The sequence below is a fragment of the Octodon degus genome, unplaced genomic scaffold (assembly GCF_000260255.1).
Source record: "Octodon degus isolate 3935 unplaced genomic scaffold, OctDeg1.0 scaffold00353, whole genome shotgun sequence".
NCBI lineage: Eukaryota > Metazoa > Chordata > Mammalia > Rodentia > Octodontidae > Octodon > Octodon degus.
In genome coordinates, this window is record NW_004524929.1 from 340,041 (window position 1) to 356,751 (window position 16,711).

The 16,711-nt window shown below is 36.7% G+C and overlaps 1 protein-coding gene and 1 non-coding gene across 2 annotated transcripts in view; one reads left to right on the forward strand and one right to left on the reverse strand.

Moving 5' to 3' along the window:
- The window catches only part of Atp7a (ATPase copper transporting alpha), a 173,366-nt gene that overhangs the window by 77,030 nt on the left and 79,625 nt on the right, over nt 1–16,711 (reverse strand). The window contains exons 3-5 of the mRNA XM_004648103.3: nt 10,472–10,961; nt 9,264–9,989; nt 758–961 (exon numbers count right to left, since the gene is read on the reverse strand). Of these exons, the coding sequence (XP_004648160.1) occupies nt 758–961; nt 9,264–9,989; nt 10,472–10,961 (1,420 nt within the window). The remainder of the gene's footprint in view (nt 1–757; nt 962–9,263; nt 9,990–10,471; nt 10,962–16,711) is intronic.
- On the forward strand, nt 11,819–11,922 carry LOC111814555. The gene has a single exon (XR_002819520.1). It is a non-coding gene; the product is annotated as a small nucleolar RNA U13 (small nucleolar RNA).

Sequence of the window (16,711 nt, forward strand, 5' to 3'; positions counted from 1 at the left end):
AATAAATAAATAAATAAATAAATGTTTTCTAAAAAATAAAAAGAATTAGGGCTGGCGAGATAGCTCAGCAGACTAAGTGCCTGCTTAGGCAAGCGCAAAGACTGGGGTTCGATCCTTAGCACCACATGCCTCACTGGCCCCACCTTCAGGTGGGCGCAACTGGCTACCAAGTCCAGGAAGTCCAGGCGTGGTGGCCCACACCTGTAATCCCAGCACTGGGTAGGCTGAAAACAGGAGCATCACTACAAGTCCAAGCTGTATAGTGAGACCCTGTACCAAATACATACATAAATATATAAATAAATTTTAAAAGAATAGCTGTAACAGAGTTTTGTTCCTTAAAATCCATTGCCACCATGCTTCATAAAGAATAGTAACCTGGTATATTTCCTCGGCTATTTTCTATAAACTTCATTTCCATTAAAATGTAAGCATGAGGTAAATGAAATAACACAAAAATTGCTAGCAGGAAATCAGGGTTGTTCATGCATCACTGATAATCTTTATGAGGTCATGACAAGTATCCAACATGATTACAAGCACATTAGGAAAACAAAATGGACAGAGTTCTCCATAAGTACACAAAATAACAAGCTTTAAGAATGATTACCTTCAATCCCCAGTACCATAGTATTACCTTTTAGGAAGAGAATAAGGAAGAAAGGGCAGAGGAATGTAAATGAAAGTAATAAAATGATGGATATAATCAAACTATATGCATGTATGAATTTTTTTTAATTTTAAAGAAGTATCTTACCTTCTTCTCGCCTCAAATTCCGTTCAATGTTTGCTACACAAGAAGCACAAGTCATGCCCGTGACTTGTATGTAACACTTAGATGAAGTCTTTTGCTCATCCTTGTTATGAACTGGTGTCATCTTTTTATTTAATTCATTGGTTGAGGGCAAGAGTGGTGTTTCCAATGAGGGCTGTGCTATTATTCTCAATGGCTCATTTACGTCTGGTAGAAAGAGGAAGAGGCTTTTCATTGGTGGTATTTATTACTCTCTAGCCACAACCTTGTCACACCTAACAATCTACATCCTCAGGTATGGCAATTCCATATCTTTAAAATCAGCAATTTTTTTAAAATCTCATTTTCTTGGTACATAATGATCACATTTATCACAGAGAATTTGTGCGAATGTGATATAACTTTTTTCTCCATTCCCCTACCCTTCTTTCCATTTCCCTACCCTCCCTTAAAACCAGCAAATTTTCACAAGTCCTCAAGAAATATGTTATCTTTACACTTTGCCAGTTTTCACTTCCAATACTGCCCACTCAGTTTCCAGCAAAGTCTTAGCTGAATGAAAAGTCAAAACTTTACCAATATTAAGTTCCTCCAGTCATTATCTCTACTCCCAACCCCAGGTAGACAGTAGTTTGTTAATAGATGATTCTTACAATGAAATTTTAGAATCATGCTAATGACTTATGTACTACATTCCAAGACTCTAGTGGATGTCTGAAAATGGATAGAATGGGGCTCTAATATTATTACGTTTTTATACATACTTGTGATGAAGTTTAATTTGTAAGTTAGACATAATATAAAATTAACAACTAATAAAATAGAACAATCACATCAATATACTGTGATAAAAGTCTTGTGAATATGAACTCTCTATTTGATAAAATATATCATTTTCAGTCTGCAATTTACACAGGTAATTGAAGCTGTATAAAATAAAGGACAAGGGAAGCCTACTGTATGTAATGGAAGAAAAAGCAATGTACAAAAGAGAATTATAGAATTATGCTATTTTAAAAGTCTGTGGTTACAATCTGAGGTACAGGATCTCAGGATAAATCCTGAGGGGATTTCACTGACCTTATCAGACCCAAAGCTACAACTCTTGTTGCATAGGTCTTGTTTTATCTTGGTCTTAACCATCCAGCAAAAAAGTATAAAAACGAAGTATAAGAAATAAAGTCATGGTGTTATGTTGAGGTGTAGGGGACTCAGCTCAACAATTTCTGACACTGCCAGTGAAGCTGAAGACCCAATACCATTATGGACTACTGAACTCTTTTAGAATATTTTGCTGATTTAACACACCTATAATATTTAAATGATGGAACTTAACAAAAAAGGGGGATACTGATGAATGTCCATTTTGTATCTGTGCATTCAAAGTGGTTAGAATAGATATATAGTTACATTCTCTTAATGAATACAGGGATTTGTTCTAATAGTGTTTGTAAATAGGATATCATGTCCGCATCTTGTACAGCAATTAACCACTAGAAAGAATGTATGCAATGTGTTAATCATTGAAACTGTCCTACCAATTTGGTTTGGAAAAAAAAAGTCTGTGGTGTATGCATATATGAGAACAAGCATAACAAAACCCAGGAGCAGACTATCCACAGGGACTACTTCTGAGGCTTAGGCAGGAATAGAATAGTAGAGGAAATTCTGTATGATTTCAAATTTTAGTATATACAGATCTATTTTAAAATTTTTAAATGTCTTGTAAATAGTTAAGAGTCAAGAAATAAGTCAGAAGTAATGATCATTTTAGACAAAGGAGTACTCAGAGAATCTCTAGACAGAATATTTATAATCTGTAGAAGTTCCATCATCACAGAAGGTACCCCACATCTTAGGAAACATGCTATTGTTTCAGTTTATCCAGCGCAATATTAACCATTTCCCAAGAAGGGAAGATATTCTAACACATCTCTGCACCTGAAAATCCAAAAGGTTCCTCCTTTAATGCAGAGATAAAAAGAAAACAGACAATGTGAAAATTCCCATTAACCAATCTAATTTGTTCTTTCTCCCTACTGAACAAAAAAGTCAGTTGAGGTCTATTTAGCTAGCCCACAAAGCATGCCCTGCATAGCAGAACTATTTTTCATGATGCTGAAAAAAACATCTTTGGAAGAAACTTTAACAAAGGCCTGATCATGTTCGTAAAGAATAATGATGTGAACTTTTCAACTCAGTGGAACAAAGTCTCTTAAATTTTTTATTAGCATTGAATTGCCTGGGACAATCCTGTTAAAATTCAAATTGTGCTTCTGTATACTGAGGGCAAGGCCTGAGACTCTCCCTTGCAAAGAAACTCCCAGGTAACACCAGCGCAGCCAGTCTAGGAATAGCAAAGGATACTTTCAACTGTAAAAAACTAGATTCTCAGAGTTCCTAAATTACTCAGTATCTGCTCATAGGTCCATCACTTTGGAAAACTATTAATTCAGATGGTGAATGCACTATTTAGAGCACAGAATTTGCTAAATAATACACTGTTATCTTAAAGAAGTCAAAAAGATGGCTTACTCACCAAAAGATAAAAGCTATAGCTTTGAATAGAATCTCTATTTTTTTTCTTCTGGAGACAGGATCTCATTGTTGTTTAGGCTGGACTTGAACTCACAGCGATCCTCATGCCTCAGGCTTCTAAGTACTGGCATAGACATGTGCTGCCATGCTGGGCCTGAACTATTATTTTAATCTAGCTGGAAGCTTCTGTCATTCTTTCATAATTAAATCCATAATACAAATTTTATGAATTTACAATATTAAAAACAAAAGTGTGAACTGCTAATCATTTCATGTCTTATTTCAAAGTTATTTATTATTTTAGGTACCTGGACTACCATCTGCAATTTTCACATTCTGGAAATACAACATTAAGTCACAGAAATAGTCCACTTTACCTACCTTATGACCTCTAAACAAAGATCCATAAAAGTGTGGTCATTACCCAAGTGTTACAGCTAAAAGAATATAACCATCTTTCACAGAGGCAGGAAAGGGATTAAAAGGTCACAACGAATCACTTGGTTGGTTTCGTTTAATTACCTTTTTTATAGGCTGTAACAACACTATTTATGATTGAAGTATGATGCATGATTAAAGCTGACTTCCCTGCACTTGAGACAATAATTAGAAGTGATTCCAGAGAGGCATGAGGATAGCTTAAGCCCAGCCTGGGCAACTCAGTGATTAGTGAGACTCTGTCTCAAAATTTTAAAAAAATTTAAAGGGCCAGGGATGGATAAAGAAGATGTGGTACTTTTACACAATGGAGTACTGTTCAGCTATGAAACAGGATAAATTTGAGGCTTTTGTGGGTAAATAGATGCAACTAGAGAACGTACTCTTAAGTGAAATAAATCAGACCCACATGTGCAAAAATCATATTATCTCCTTTGTGTGAAAACCTGACAGAGAAAAATGGAATCTGAAGATACTGGTAAATTGTAAGAGTACAGTAGATACTGGGAAATGGGAATGAACTTATTCAAAAGGAAAGAGTTACCGAGTTGAGAAGAACAGGATAGGGAGTGGGGAAAGAGACCTACATATGTATGTAACTAAGATGGTTTGTACAACTGTACTGTGCATTTCTGCTGGTCTATGGAAAGGAGCAGATAATACTTAATTTGTTTCATCTCCTTTCTTTTTTTTTTTTTTTTGGCAGAACCAGGGATTGAACTCAGGTCCTTGCGCTTGTCAGGGAAGCACTTATTCCACCAAGCCATCTTCCTGGCCCTTCATCTCCTTCTTTCAATTATTGTACATTTTCTCTTCTTAATTTCTCACATATTTCTTTCTTTTTTTTCTTTCTTCTCCCAATGTTACATGCATATATCTAACAATATGACTAACTGGTTGGAAGACAATAATGTATTACAACAAATACTGTGCAATTCATATTACTTTGTTATGTGAAATTCTGGATCACTTGTATTTTTTGCTGTCTTAATTCTAATTTGTACTCTCTTTAAAATAAATAAATAAAAATTTAAGGGGCTGGTAATGCACCTCAGTCTGTAGTTCAATCTCCAATACCATAAAAGGAAAAAAAAACTACAACTATATGCCTACAACGTATTTCCAAATGATTCACACATAAAATTATTTGTGAGTATAGGGGTGTGTGGGGGGGGTGTATCAAGAGAGAATGAGAGGGCCGGGGAATGGCTCAGTAGAATAAGTGCTTCCCTGGCAAGTACAAGGGCCTGAGTTCAATCCCCAGTTCTGCTAGAAAAAAAAGAAAGAAAGAAAGAAAGAAAGAGAGCGAGCGAGCGAGCGAGCGAGAGAGAGAGAGAATGAGAAAGCAAAGATGGTAAAATACTAACAGGGGAATATGTTTAAAGTCAATATGTTCATTATACTGATTTTTTTCAACTTTTCTGTAAGTTTGAAATTAGTTAAATGTACAAAGCTACTAAGAGAAGGAATTTATTTCACTCATACTGTCATTTTAAATTTATCATGATTATATTAAATAGATGATTTTGAGATTCAAGGCTCCTAATTTGATTTGCTTCATTTTTTCCCCTAAAATAAATATTCTTCCCCAACTAAAAAAAAAAGAGGAATTTAATCAAATATTTTGTTTGTTTTAATTAGTGAAGACTTAATTTCATGTTACATGCCCTTTTATTCTTAGAGAATGACGATACTGATAATCATGATAAATAAGCATTTTGGTTCAAGGGTCTGCAAGCAGTTAACTCACTAAATTGCCCAGGCTGGGCTCAAACTTAAGATCTTCTGTTTGAGCCCTCCAGGATGCCAGAATTTCCACTATGTGTCACCATGTCTCGCTGAGATACCATATTTGAATGTGAAACATTATGTCTCATACCAATGAGACATAGACTGATTATATTTGGGTTACCATATATAGAGGCAAAGAAATAATTATTATTTTTAATGAATATTATCTTTTTGAGGATTGAACTCAGGCCCTTGCACTTGCCAGGGAAGAACTTACTCTACTGAGTCATCTCCCCAGCCCCCAAAGAAATAATTATAGTGTAGACAATTTGTTTTAATGATATTTATACAAAACTAAACTTGTTTTTGTAGTGTCCATCACTGACAAAATAATACATTATGTAAGCCAAAGTATTTCAAGTTAACAGGAATTCTGGGAACAACAACAGCATGATGAATTAGTGAAATCTGAACCAATATAATGTTAAATATTTATTTTAAAGGGTTTGAAAAATACAAGAAGTGATAGATAAAACTAAATTTTGCTTAAAGTAATTGCAGTCATTTTCTGGCCATGTGACACCGTTTCACTCCCAATATCTTCAATGTAATTTTTTCTTCTGGTTTCGCCATCATTTCCTTCAGCAATTACAGATTTCCTATACTTTGCTCACACTTTGGCACTGGATGCTGTTTAAAATTTTGGTGTCCTGTATGACTTTTTGATCAAGAACTATGTGTGTCTTTTTGGAGCACAAAACTTTTGTCTTTGAGATTTTCTATATTTAAGAGAATTCTATGCAGAAATATAAAATAGTGCAGTTACTTTGAACAATAGTCTGTTTCCCAAAAATACAAACATAGAATTATATGATCCAGCAATTTCAAATCTAGGTATATACTCAAGAGAAATAGAAGATAAATATATATTCATGTAAAAACTACACAATGCTTGTAACAGTATTGTAACAGCCAAGGAGTAGAAACAACTAAAATTTCTGTTAATCAGTGAATGAATAAATATGTTACATCCATACAACAGAGAATTATTCAGCAACAAAAAGAAATTAAGTCCTGATATATTCTATAATATGGATGAGCCTTAAAAACATTTTACCAGGAAAAAAAAAATTTTGCCAGGGCCAGCCAGATAGCTCAGCAGATTAAAGCACCTGCTTAGGTAGGCGCAGAGAACAGGTGTTCGATCCTGGGCCTGCTGTGCTGGCCCCACACCCAGGGTTCGCTGAGACACTGGGACTGGGTGTGGTAGTGCTAATTTAAGCATCTGGGAGGCTGAAAAACAGGAAGGATCACTACAAGTCCAATCTGTGTAGTAAGACCCTGTAGACCCTGTACTAAATATATATATATATAAAAAAACACTTTGCCAAATAAGAAGAATACAGGGGCCAGGGAGATGGCTCAATAGAATAAGCGCTTCCCTGACAAGCGCAAGGGTCTGAGTTCAATCCCCGGTTCCACCAAAAAAAAAAAAAAAAAAAAAAGAATCCAGATACAAAATGATAAACATTGTATGCGTTTCCCTATTTGAGGCAACTAAAATTTAAATTCATAGAGACAGAAAGTAGAATAGTGGTTAGTTACCAGGGGCTGCAAAAAGTGAAAGAGAAAAGTGGAGTAGCTGTTAATGTTATTTCTTATGGAGAATTTCTTTTGGGGATAATGAAAATGTACTTTAAAGGGGTAAATATTTCCAGGCATGATAGTGCATGCCTATAATTACAGCTCTTAGGAGCTAAAGAAGGACCACTGCACGTTCAAGGTCAGCCTGAACTACACAGTGAGATCAAAGTCAACCTAGAATATATAGTAAAGCCTGTCTCAAAAAAGAATCAATTTCACGGTATGTAAACTATAGGTTAAATATCCCTTATTAATGCTTGGGGACAGAAGTATTTCTGATTTCAGGATTTTTATGCAAATCTTGGAATATTTCTATAAACATTTGATGTCTTGGGGATAGGACCTAAGTCTAATTTTTTTTCTGCAATGCCAGGAACTGAAACCAGAGCTTCAAATATGGCAAGCAAACACTCTACCACTGAGCTACATCCCTAGCCCCAGGCCTTAGGGCCAAAGGTTAAACAAAATTCACTTATGGTTTGTACATACATTATACATGCATCTTGAAGTAACTTTATACAATATTCTTTTTTTGTGGTACCAGAGATCGAACTCTGAACCTTGCGCTTGCCACACAGGCACTTAAGCCACTGATTCTCACCCCAGCCCCAATAATGAATATTTTTGATGTACCTGTATTTTGACTGCAACCCATCAAATGAGATCGGGTGTGGAATGTTCCCCTTTGTTGACATCATGTTGGTATTGCAAGAATTCCAGATTATAGTGCACCTCTGATTTTAGATATTCAGATCAGGGATGCTCAATCTGTATAAATCAACCTTAAAAGGTGAAAATTATATAGTTTCTACCACTTGTCATCAATAGGAAAATAAAGTTTGGTTTGTCTCTGAGTCTTTTACATTGGACTGTAGTCAAAAGGACAAGGAGTAATACATTTAATAAAATTTTGTATTCAGTTTTAGCAATCTGAAAAAGTAATATTTGATATCCTCCATTTTAATCAGGAAGGCAAAGATTGACACTGCTCAAAAATTAGCTATATATATTTCTTAGTTGTTAAGTCAAAAATTTCACTGAAGTAATTCCTCAGTTTAATGCAAGGCTAGGTTCAATTTGGATTCAAAACAACAAGTTCGGGGGAGCTATCCGCTCGGCTCCCCACCTCCTGTCCCTCTCTTGGACAGGAGCTTTCTTTCTCTCAATAAATATATTCTGCTCATTAAAAAAAAAAAGTTCACATAGGCAAATTCCATTAGATATTTGGTTTCAGTAGAAACTTAAGTACTATCAAGAATACAAATACTCTGAGACTGGGAAGTCAGTTTAATACTCAATGCTTACATATAAAGCCACAGTCAAAATCCTATTATTTCTACCTTTTAAAAAAAATAACATTTGGAGGCCGGCCAAATAGCTCAGCAGATTAAAGCACCTGCAAGCAGGTACAGGTGCCAGGGGTTCAATCCCTGGGGCCTGCAGTGCCGGCCCTGCCCCAGGAGTGTGCTAAGACTGCGTACTGAGACTGGGCATGGTGGTGCACATCTGTAATCCCAGCGCTTTGGAGGGTATAAACAGGAGAATCACTATGAGTCCGATCTAGTAGCGAGACCCTGAACACCCCGTATACCCTTCCTTAAAACAGAGGAAAAAATTAACATTTGGTTCCCCCATTATATAACTACCCCCTACATAATCCTTATGGCGCGCGCGCACACACACACACACACACACACACACACACACACACACACACAAAAGCACAATGGAACCAAAAATCATCTTTAGCCTACTACGTAAAGATAGCCATTGCTAAAATTCTGAATCATGCCCCGCAGGAATGTTAACTCACTCTTACACATAAATAATATATTTGTAGTATAAATCACACACATTTGTGTATAAAATTTTGATCATAGTACATAGCATTTCAGCTTCTTTTCATTAAACCAAATATCTAAGATACTTTTTTCTGGCACATCTTTAATACTACAAATGTTATGGCTTCATAGCATTTCATCATGATTGTACCATGACAGATTTTACTGTCTGCATCACTGACTACTTCAATGGGACTTATTTGTAAAAAGTGAATTTCAGGGCCTGTGACTCATTCCTCATTGCTAACAGCTAACTGAAGCAGAAAAAAGTGGAAATACAAGAACATTAGAGGAATCAAAGGAAAGATGATAATTACCTGACAAGGCAGCATCAAATCCCATGTCTTCTATTGCTTCTTTCAAGGTTTCTGGAGATGTCAGTAAAGGATCGTACTCAATAGTCCCATTACTATTTTCAAGAGAGACTTGTATCGATTTTACACCTTTCTTTTTTGATATGACACCTTCAATAGACTGCACACAAGAATTACAAGTCATGCCATCAATGTTTATCACAGTTTCTTGAGTCAGAGGTTGGGTGAGTATGTTCAAAGGAATCTTTTGAAGAGATGAGTTGGAGAGAGAGTTGGAGGTATTTTCCCCTTCACTTGCAATACTAACTGTATACTGTCCTGGAGAAACAACTTCTATTGCTTTTCTCAGTTTTTCTGGAGTGGCTAAATTTGCATTGTACTTTACAGTAGCAGATCTGTTCTCTAAAGAAACTACCACACTGCTTACATAATGGAGTGTACATAAAGCATTTTCAATATTTGATACACAAGATTTACAATGCATGCCATCTATGATGAAAATGGCTGTTAAATCATTGGTATATGATGGACTTCTTGGCTGTGATCCTTCTGGTGATCTCACTGGTGTGTTCTTCAGACGCTCTACATCAATAGCTCCCAATTTGAGGTGCTTGGGCTGTTTTTTGACATATGCTGGAAAACCCACAGCTTCAATCTGTTTCTTTATTTCTTCTACTGTGATAAGATGAGGTTGATAAATAATAGTAGCTTCTTGGTTGTCCAAGGAGACTAGTTAATAAAAAAACAAAATTAATTCAGTTATTCATGGGCCACTTCAGAATCAATAACTATTTCTCTCTTATTCTTCTCATCTTTTGCTAAAATGACTTTGTCCTTTTCAGAAAATATGATTGACATAGATTAAAACTAGTAAAAGATATGACCATTGTTGCTATGTTCTCCAAGTTTCTGCATTCCTAAGTAGAAATATGTTAGAGGTTAAGAGTTCCCCAAGAATGTTAAGAACCTTGAACTCCATAAATCACTACACAGCTGACTTTTCTGTTAAACTACAGGCCAAAACTCATGTAATCTTTAATTATAATTACTAACTTTGCCAACAGTAATCCTGACAATATGCTATGCTTCAAACCAGTGAAATAATAAACATTCTAGTCCCATGGTTTCTAAATTCATGCTTAACAAGGAAGCAAAAGGTAAAACAGATAAAAACAGAAAACTGTCTTACAAAACAAAGTAACACCAGATACCTTTAATTCGCTGAACACCTTGCAGTTTCCCAAGTTTTCCTTCAATGGTGCTAGTGCATGAATGGCAGGTCATCCCTTCCACTTTCATCTTCACCATAACTTCACTTGCTTGAGCCATACTGTGATCTTCACAAGTTCCTGAATTTTTCTCTGGAGTTCCAAAGTCCAAACTTAGATCTGGAACTAGCTCTATTATCTGATTAGCACTCACTACAGAAGGAATTATTGTCACTGCCACAGTTTTTTGCTGTGGGGAGATTTTAATGTCTGTCACACCCCTGATCTTCAGCAGTGTGCTTTGGATATGGTCCCACGGCAAAGCCAGTGGGGCAGTAACAGTCAGAAACACAGTATCAGTTAACACAGGGAGAGGATTAGGATTATGGAGAATAGCATCAAAGCCCATGTCATCAATAGCTTCCTGTAGAGTCTTTGGAGTCTGTAGTTTAGAGTCATAAATAATAGTTGCACTTTTTTCTTCCAATGAGACCTTTTGGAAGGAAATTTCAGAAGTCGGTTTAATTAAACTACATGACACAATAATTTAAAAAAATCAATCCAAGTATATTATTTTATTTCATTAAAAAAATGAAATAACTCTAGTAAGGTTTCTCTATTCATTTTCATCTTCACTATTTTTGCTGGGGAAAAAACACACAAAATGTCTTGTCTACCTAGAAGAAAAGTAAAGCAATATATAGGTCTATGTGAGTGTGGTATCAACTGGGTCTTTAAAACATGTGCATGAGCAAACACAATTTCTTTCCTACTACCTCCTTTCACAAATTCTTTTAATACCTCACATTCTACCAAAATAAAAGGTTATACAAGAACAGTATTATCTGTAGAAAATAAAAAGTAACATGAAGTTTACTCTATAAAAAATGTTCAACTAAGGGCCGGCTTGATAGCTCAGTGGACTACAGTGCCTGCTTAGGCAGAGTGCAGTGGCCAGGGTTGGATGCCATTCCTGCCATGCTGGTCCTGCCCCCGGGGACAGGCTGAGACAACAAATGAGAGTGGGCGTGGCAGTGCACACCTATAACCCCAGCGCTTGGGAAGCTGAGAACAGGTGAATCACTGAGAGTCCGATCTACATAGTGAAACCCTGTGGACCCTGTAGAGGTTGTCCTAAATACAGAAAGAAAAAAACAATAAAAAAATAGAAAAATAAATTGAAAAAAAATAAAACATGTTCAATTATGGTAACTGTTGGCAACACAAAGTATAAATTATGTCAATGTATGAGTGAAGGCAGTATTCATAGGTTTTTATAGCATAAATTCCTATACTCCTAAGTACTATAGCATAATACTAATTTTGTTCAAAACCACAATACTTTTATCGATCCTTTTGTGGTTCATAAGCATGATAACTGGGGTTCTGCAATACTGTGTTAGATGTACCTCCTTCATGTCTTGCTAAAATGTTAGCACATTACCTGTCTGGTGTGAAAAAAAAAAGGAACATCTTTAATGTTTTGTGTGATTATAAAACATTTTCTTTTTCTTTTTTTAATATTTATTTATGTATTTATTTGTGTGTGTGTGTGTGTGTGTGTGTGTGGCCAGCTCAGCCCACCAGGGGGCAGGGCTGGCTGGCATGTGGTGCTGGGGGATTGAACCATGGTCCCTGTGCTTTGCTAAGCTTGATTCTAAGTAGGTACTTTAGACCACTGAGCCATCTCACCAGCCCCTATAAAACGTTTTCTTAAAGCTCAGCTACTTACTGTATATATTTTTTGAAAGTTTCAGGCAGAGTCTCACTAAGTCATTGAGTTGCACAGTCTGGCACCAAATTTGCAATGTTTTTGTCTCAGTCTTGCAGAATGCTGGGATTACAAGCATGTACCACTATACCAGGATAACTGCAATTTAACCACCACCATGACTACATTTCTTTGCCTGACATCTTACAGAGCTATGATGAATACGAACACACACACACACACACACACACACACACACGGTTAGGAATCAGAAATTCTTGTATTTTTTTATTCATTTTAATGAGATAATGAAACAGCAATGAAACAGTTTCAAAACAGGTTAGCAGAACAGCTAAAATAATTAACACATTGCATATTGTTGTTTTCGTAGTGGTTATTCAGAGGACAAGATGTAGACATGATGTCTTGTCTAAGCAATATTAGTACAAACCTTCTTCTCATTGAACTAAGAGAAAGTAGTTGTATATCCTATTTTGTATATGCATATATTTTTTACTACAAAATGGTCCTTTATTTATATCCCCCTTTTTTGTTCTGTTTTGTCACAGATGGATGTTCCATTGCTGTTAGAGAAGCTGTATTAGGACAAGTCTTTAAAGGACTTTTTCATACTTGATACCAGTTCAAATACTGTAGGTACTTGAATTCAGCAAAATAACCCAATATTGTCCAAAAGTCCATAATAGTAGGGATTATCAGCAGAACTGGCAATTGTCAGAAGTTGATTTTTTTTTTGGCGGAACTGGGGATTGAACTGAGGTGCTTTCCCTAGCCAGGGAAGCACTTATTCCACTGAGCCATCGCCCCGGCCCCCTGTCAGAAGTTGTTGACTTGAGCCTTTTACAGTTCAACATAGCAATATGGCATTACTTTTATACCTCATGGTTATACTTTTCTGCTGGAAGGTTAAGACCAAGTTAAAGCAAGACATATATCACTAAAAATGTAACTTTTGTATCTGACAAGGTCAGTCAAATCCCCTCAGGATTTACTCTGGAACCATGTGCAACACCTTGTGGATCTTTTGTCAGTGTCAGCCATCTGGATGAGTCATGGCCATTGCTTGACCAGTTTGCTCTCTGTGAAAGCCTGAGACTTTTTTTCTCTCTACTTGACTCTCCTTAGGCACACTCTACATCATCGATCATTTTCCTCTGTGGCCCCATAATCTCCCTGATCACAAAATTTGGACACCACTGAGTTACAGGATGTCACAGCACAGGTTCTCTTATATCCTGAGTCCTCACTGACGTTGAAGGGCTAAGGCCAAAATATTGGTTATCTTTGTAGCCTCTCTATTTCTCTAATTTTTGGTATGCAAATTTTAGTTATTAAACTCCACAAGAGAAGCTTAATGAAGAGCCAGGGAAATGGCTCAATGGAATAAGCACTTGCCTGGCAAACGCAGGGGCCTGAGTTCAATCCCCGGTTCCGCCAAAAAAAAAGAGAAAGAGAAGCTTAATGATATTATTAGCCTGTAACAGAGGCAATTGCACATCACTATCTGTCTGAATATCAAACGCCTTACACATAACATGGAACTGCTATTGTCCAACAACCATGGATATTCTAAACTTTAAATCCCTATAGAATGTGAAAAAAATTACACATTTTTAAACAGAAATTTAGAAATCAAACCATATACAACATTGTAGCAGGATAATCCTATGACTTTTCTTGTCTCTTATTTTCTTTTATTAACACTGTGTGTGTGGAACCAGGGATTGAACTAAGGCCCCTGGGCTTGCCAGGCAAGCATTTATTCTATTGAGCTATCTCCCCAACCCTTTTTTTTTTTTCAGAACCGGGGATTGAACTCAGGCCCTTGCACTTGCCAGGGAAGCACTTATTCCACTGAGTCATCTCCCCGCCCCCCCCTTACATTTTTTTTACAAACATTTACTTTAAAGAGAGTATAGCAATAATTGATATGACATTAGAAGCAGTACACATTTAGAAGACCCAAATGATAGGTATTTCAAGCATGGTTTTAGAATTACACATTGCTATCCTCACTTTAGTTGCTTAGTGCACAGATATCAGAATATATAGTTAGTCAGGGTGAGAATTCTACCCATTAACCGCTATTTTCAAAAATCTGATGGAGATTCTTAGGACCACTGCCTTAACCATCTTGTGTATATAAATGTATGGTTTTGTCCCTGCCATATTTCCTAACTTTTCTCCTTGCTCTCTCTTCACTGTGGGAATCAGAAATTCTGAGCTACTACTACAATTTGCTACATACTGGCCAACCACCAGCATTAATTTTATCATTTTAAAAATAGGTACATTTATTTACCTTCCTAAAGTAAGAGGCCCTATGACCTTCTAGGATTTCAATAAGGTTCATATAAGTAAAAAAGATAGGATGGTTTTTTTTTTTGTATTTAGGACAGGGTGTACAGGGTCTCACTGCGTAGATTGGACTCACAGTGATCCTCCGGTTACAGCCTCCCAAGTGCTGGGATCACAGGTGCATGCCACCACAGCTGGCAAGGCTGGCATAGCTGGCCAGGGTATCAAACTCCTAGTCCCTGTGTCTGCCTAAGCAGGCGCTTTAATCTGCTGAGCTATTTAGCTGGCCCTAATAGGACAGTTTATTGTAGCAGCAATGAACGACATAAAAGTAAAATACAAACAACTTATTTTATCAAGCATTTATGTTTTCCAGGAAATGAGGCTCTCAGGATGCAAAGCTAAACACAGCATATTCACAGGGAACAATATTGGAACAGAGAACACAGAAAATTGACATTGATTTATCCCTGAAAATATGGGTCAGAACAAGATTCCAAGGGCAGTGAACACCTGAGTGCTAAAGGACAAACAAGAATAAGCAAAAATATGAGTCAAGAATTTTCAGGTAACAAGAAGTACCAAAGCAGAGAAAGATAGAAGACTGGAGAATTAGGCAACTGCTCCATTATAAGTCTTACATGCCAACAGCAGTTTGTAATTTATCTTAAAGGTAGTAGGGAGCCACAGCAAAGTTGAATGACATGGTTAGATTTGCATTTTATGAAGAATCACTTCAGAGGCAGCATGGAAGATGATGAAGTGGGAAGGAATAATACAGAAGGAAGGGAGATCAACTAGGAAGTTATTTTACATTGTTAACAGTAGTACCACAGAGCATCTGAATTAAGATAGGAACATTGAGCATAAAGAAAAAACAATTTCAAGATACATTTAGAAGGGCAGAGCATACTGACACTGTACAGAAGTTAAGGGAATTGCCTAAGGTAACTTGCAGATTTCTAGCTTGAACCAGTGTGTAGAAAATAGTCTAGTTAGCTTATGAATATGGAAGCTAGCTAGGGATATGGCTTGAGATAGTTGAGCAACCAACCATATTGATAAGTATTAAAACTATACAATACAACTTTGGGCCAAGAATGACTTTCCATAGGCAATGCAGCATGCAGCCCATTTCCTACTAAAGGGAGTTACAGCCACTCCCTACTAAGCTGTGTTCTGAAAAAACTAAAAAATGCAAAATAATGAGTTTGTCTCTAAAACCAATTTCCTTTAAGCCCTACATGTCGAAGAACTAGATTAGAGAGCCTGAGTTCCAATTGGTCATTTTAAATCCATAGAGCCACCTATAATATGTGGCCACTAAAGAACAGAGGAAGGGGCCGGGGAGATGGCTCAGTGGAATAAGTGCTTCCCTGGCAAGCACAAGGGCCTGAGTTCAATCCCCTGTTCCGCCAAAAAAAAAAAAAAAAAAAAAAGAACAGAGCAGTTTCTGCGCTGCTCTGCTTATCTATAATTACCTCTGGATTGAGGAATCATGAGGCCACTCACAAGAGACCCCTCCTGGAAATTTAGGAGCAGTTCTTATTATTTCAAACAAACTCTCCTAACCTCTTTTGGTTCACACCTTCATTCCTTGGCATGTGCAGAACCACAAGCTCTGTATTTAGGCTAACAAGTGGGAAGATGATAGCACCATTAAATGGTATCAGAAATAAAGGAGGAAGGGCCAGGGAGATAGCTCAGTAGAATAAGTGCTTGCCTGGTAAGCACATGGGCCTGAGTTCAATCCCTGGTTCCACAAAAAAAAAAAAAAGAAAAAGAAAAAGAAATAAAGGAGGAAGTCAGAAACGCAATGCACAACTATTTTTTCAGGTGTTAGACAGGAAGATTTCCATTTCAAGTTCAACCTGGGAATCTTAGGCCCTGTCTCAAAATATTTTTTTTAGAAAGGGCTGACAATATAGTTCAGTGTTAAGAGTATTTGCATAGCATGCATGAGGTCCTGGGGTAAAATCCCCAGGACCACGAACAAAATAAAGGGACATGGGAATGGGGATGAAGTTAAAGAGTCTGGAAGACGGGAAAGAGATCTGATGAATTAAGTTCTAGACCCACTGATTTTGAGACAAGAAAAAAATACTAATGTTTATTTTTTTAAGTTTTATTGATAAACAGATAGCAATGAGACAGTTTCAAATCAAATCAGAAGTACAGTTTCAACAAATAATACACTGCATATATTCTTCTTA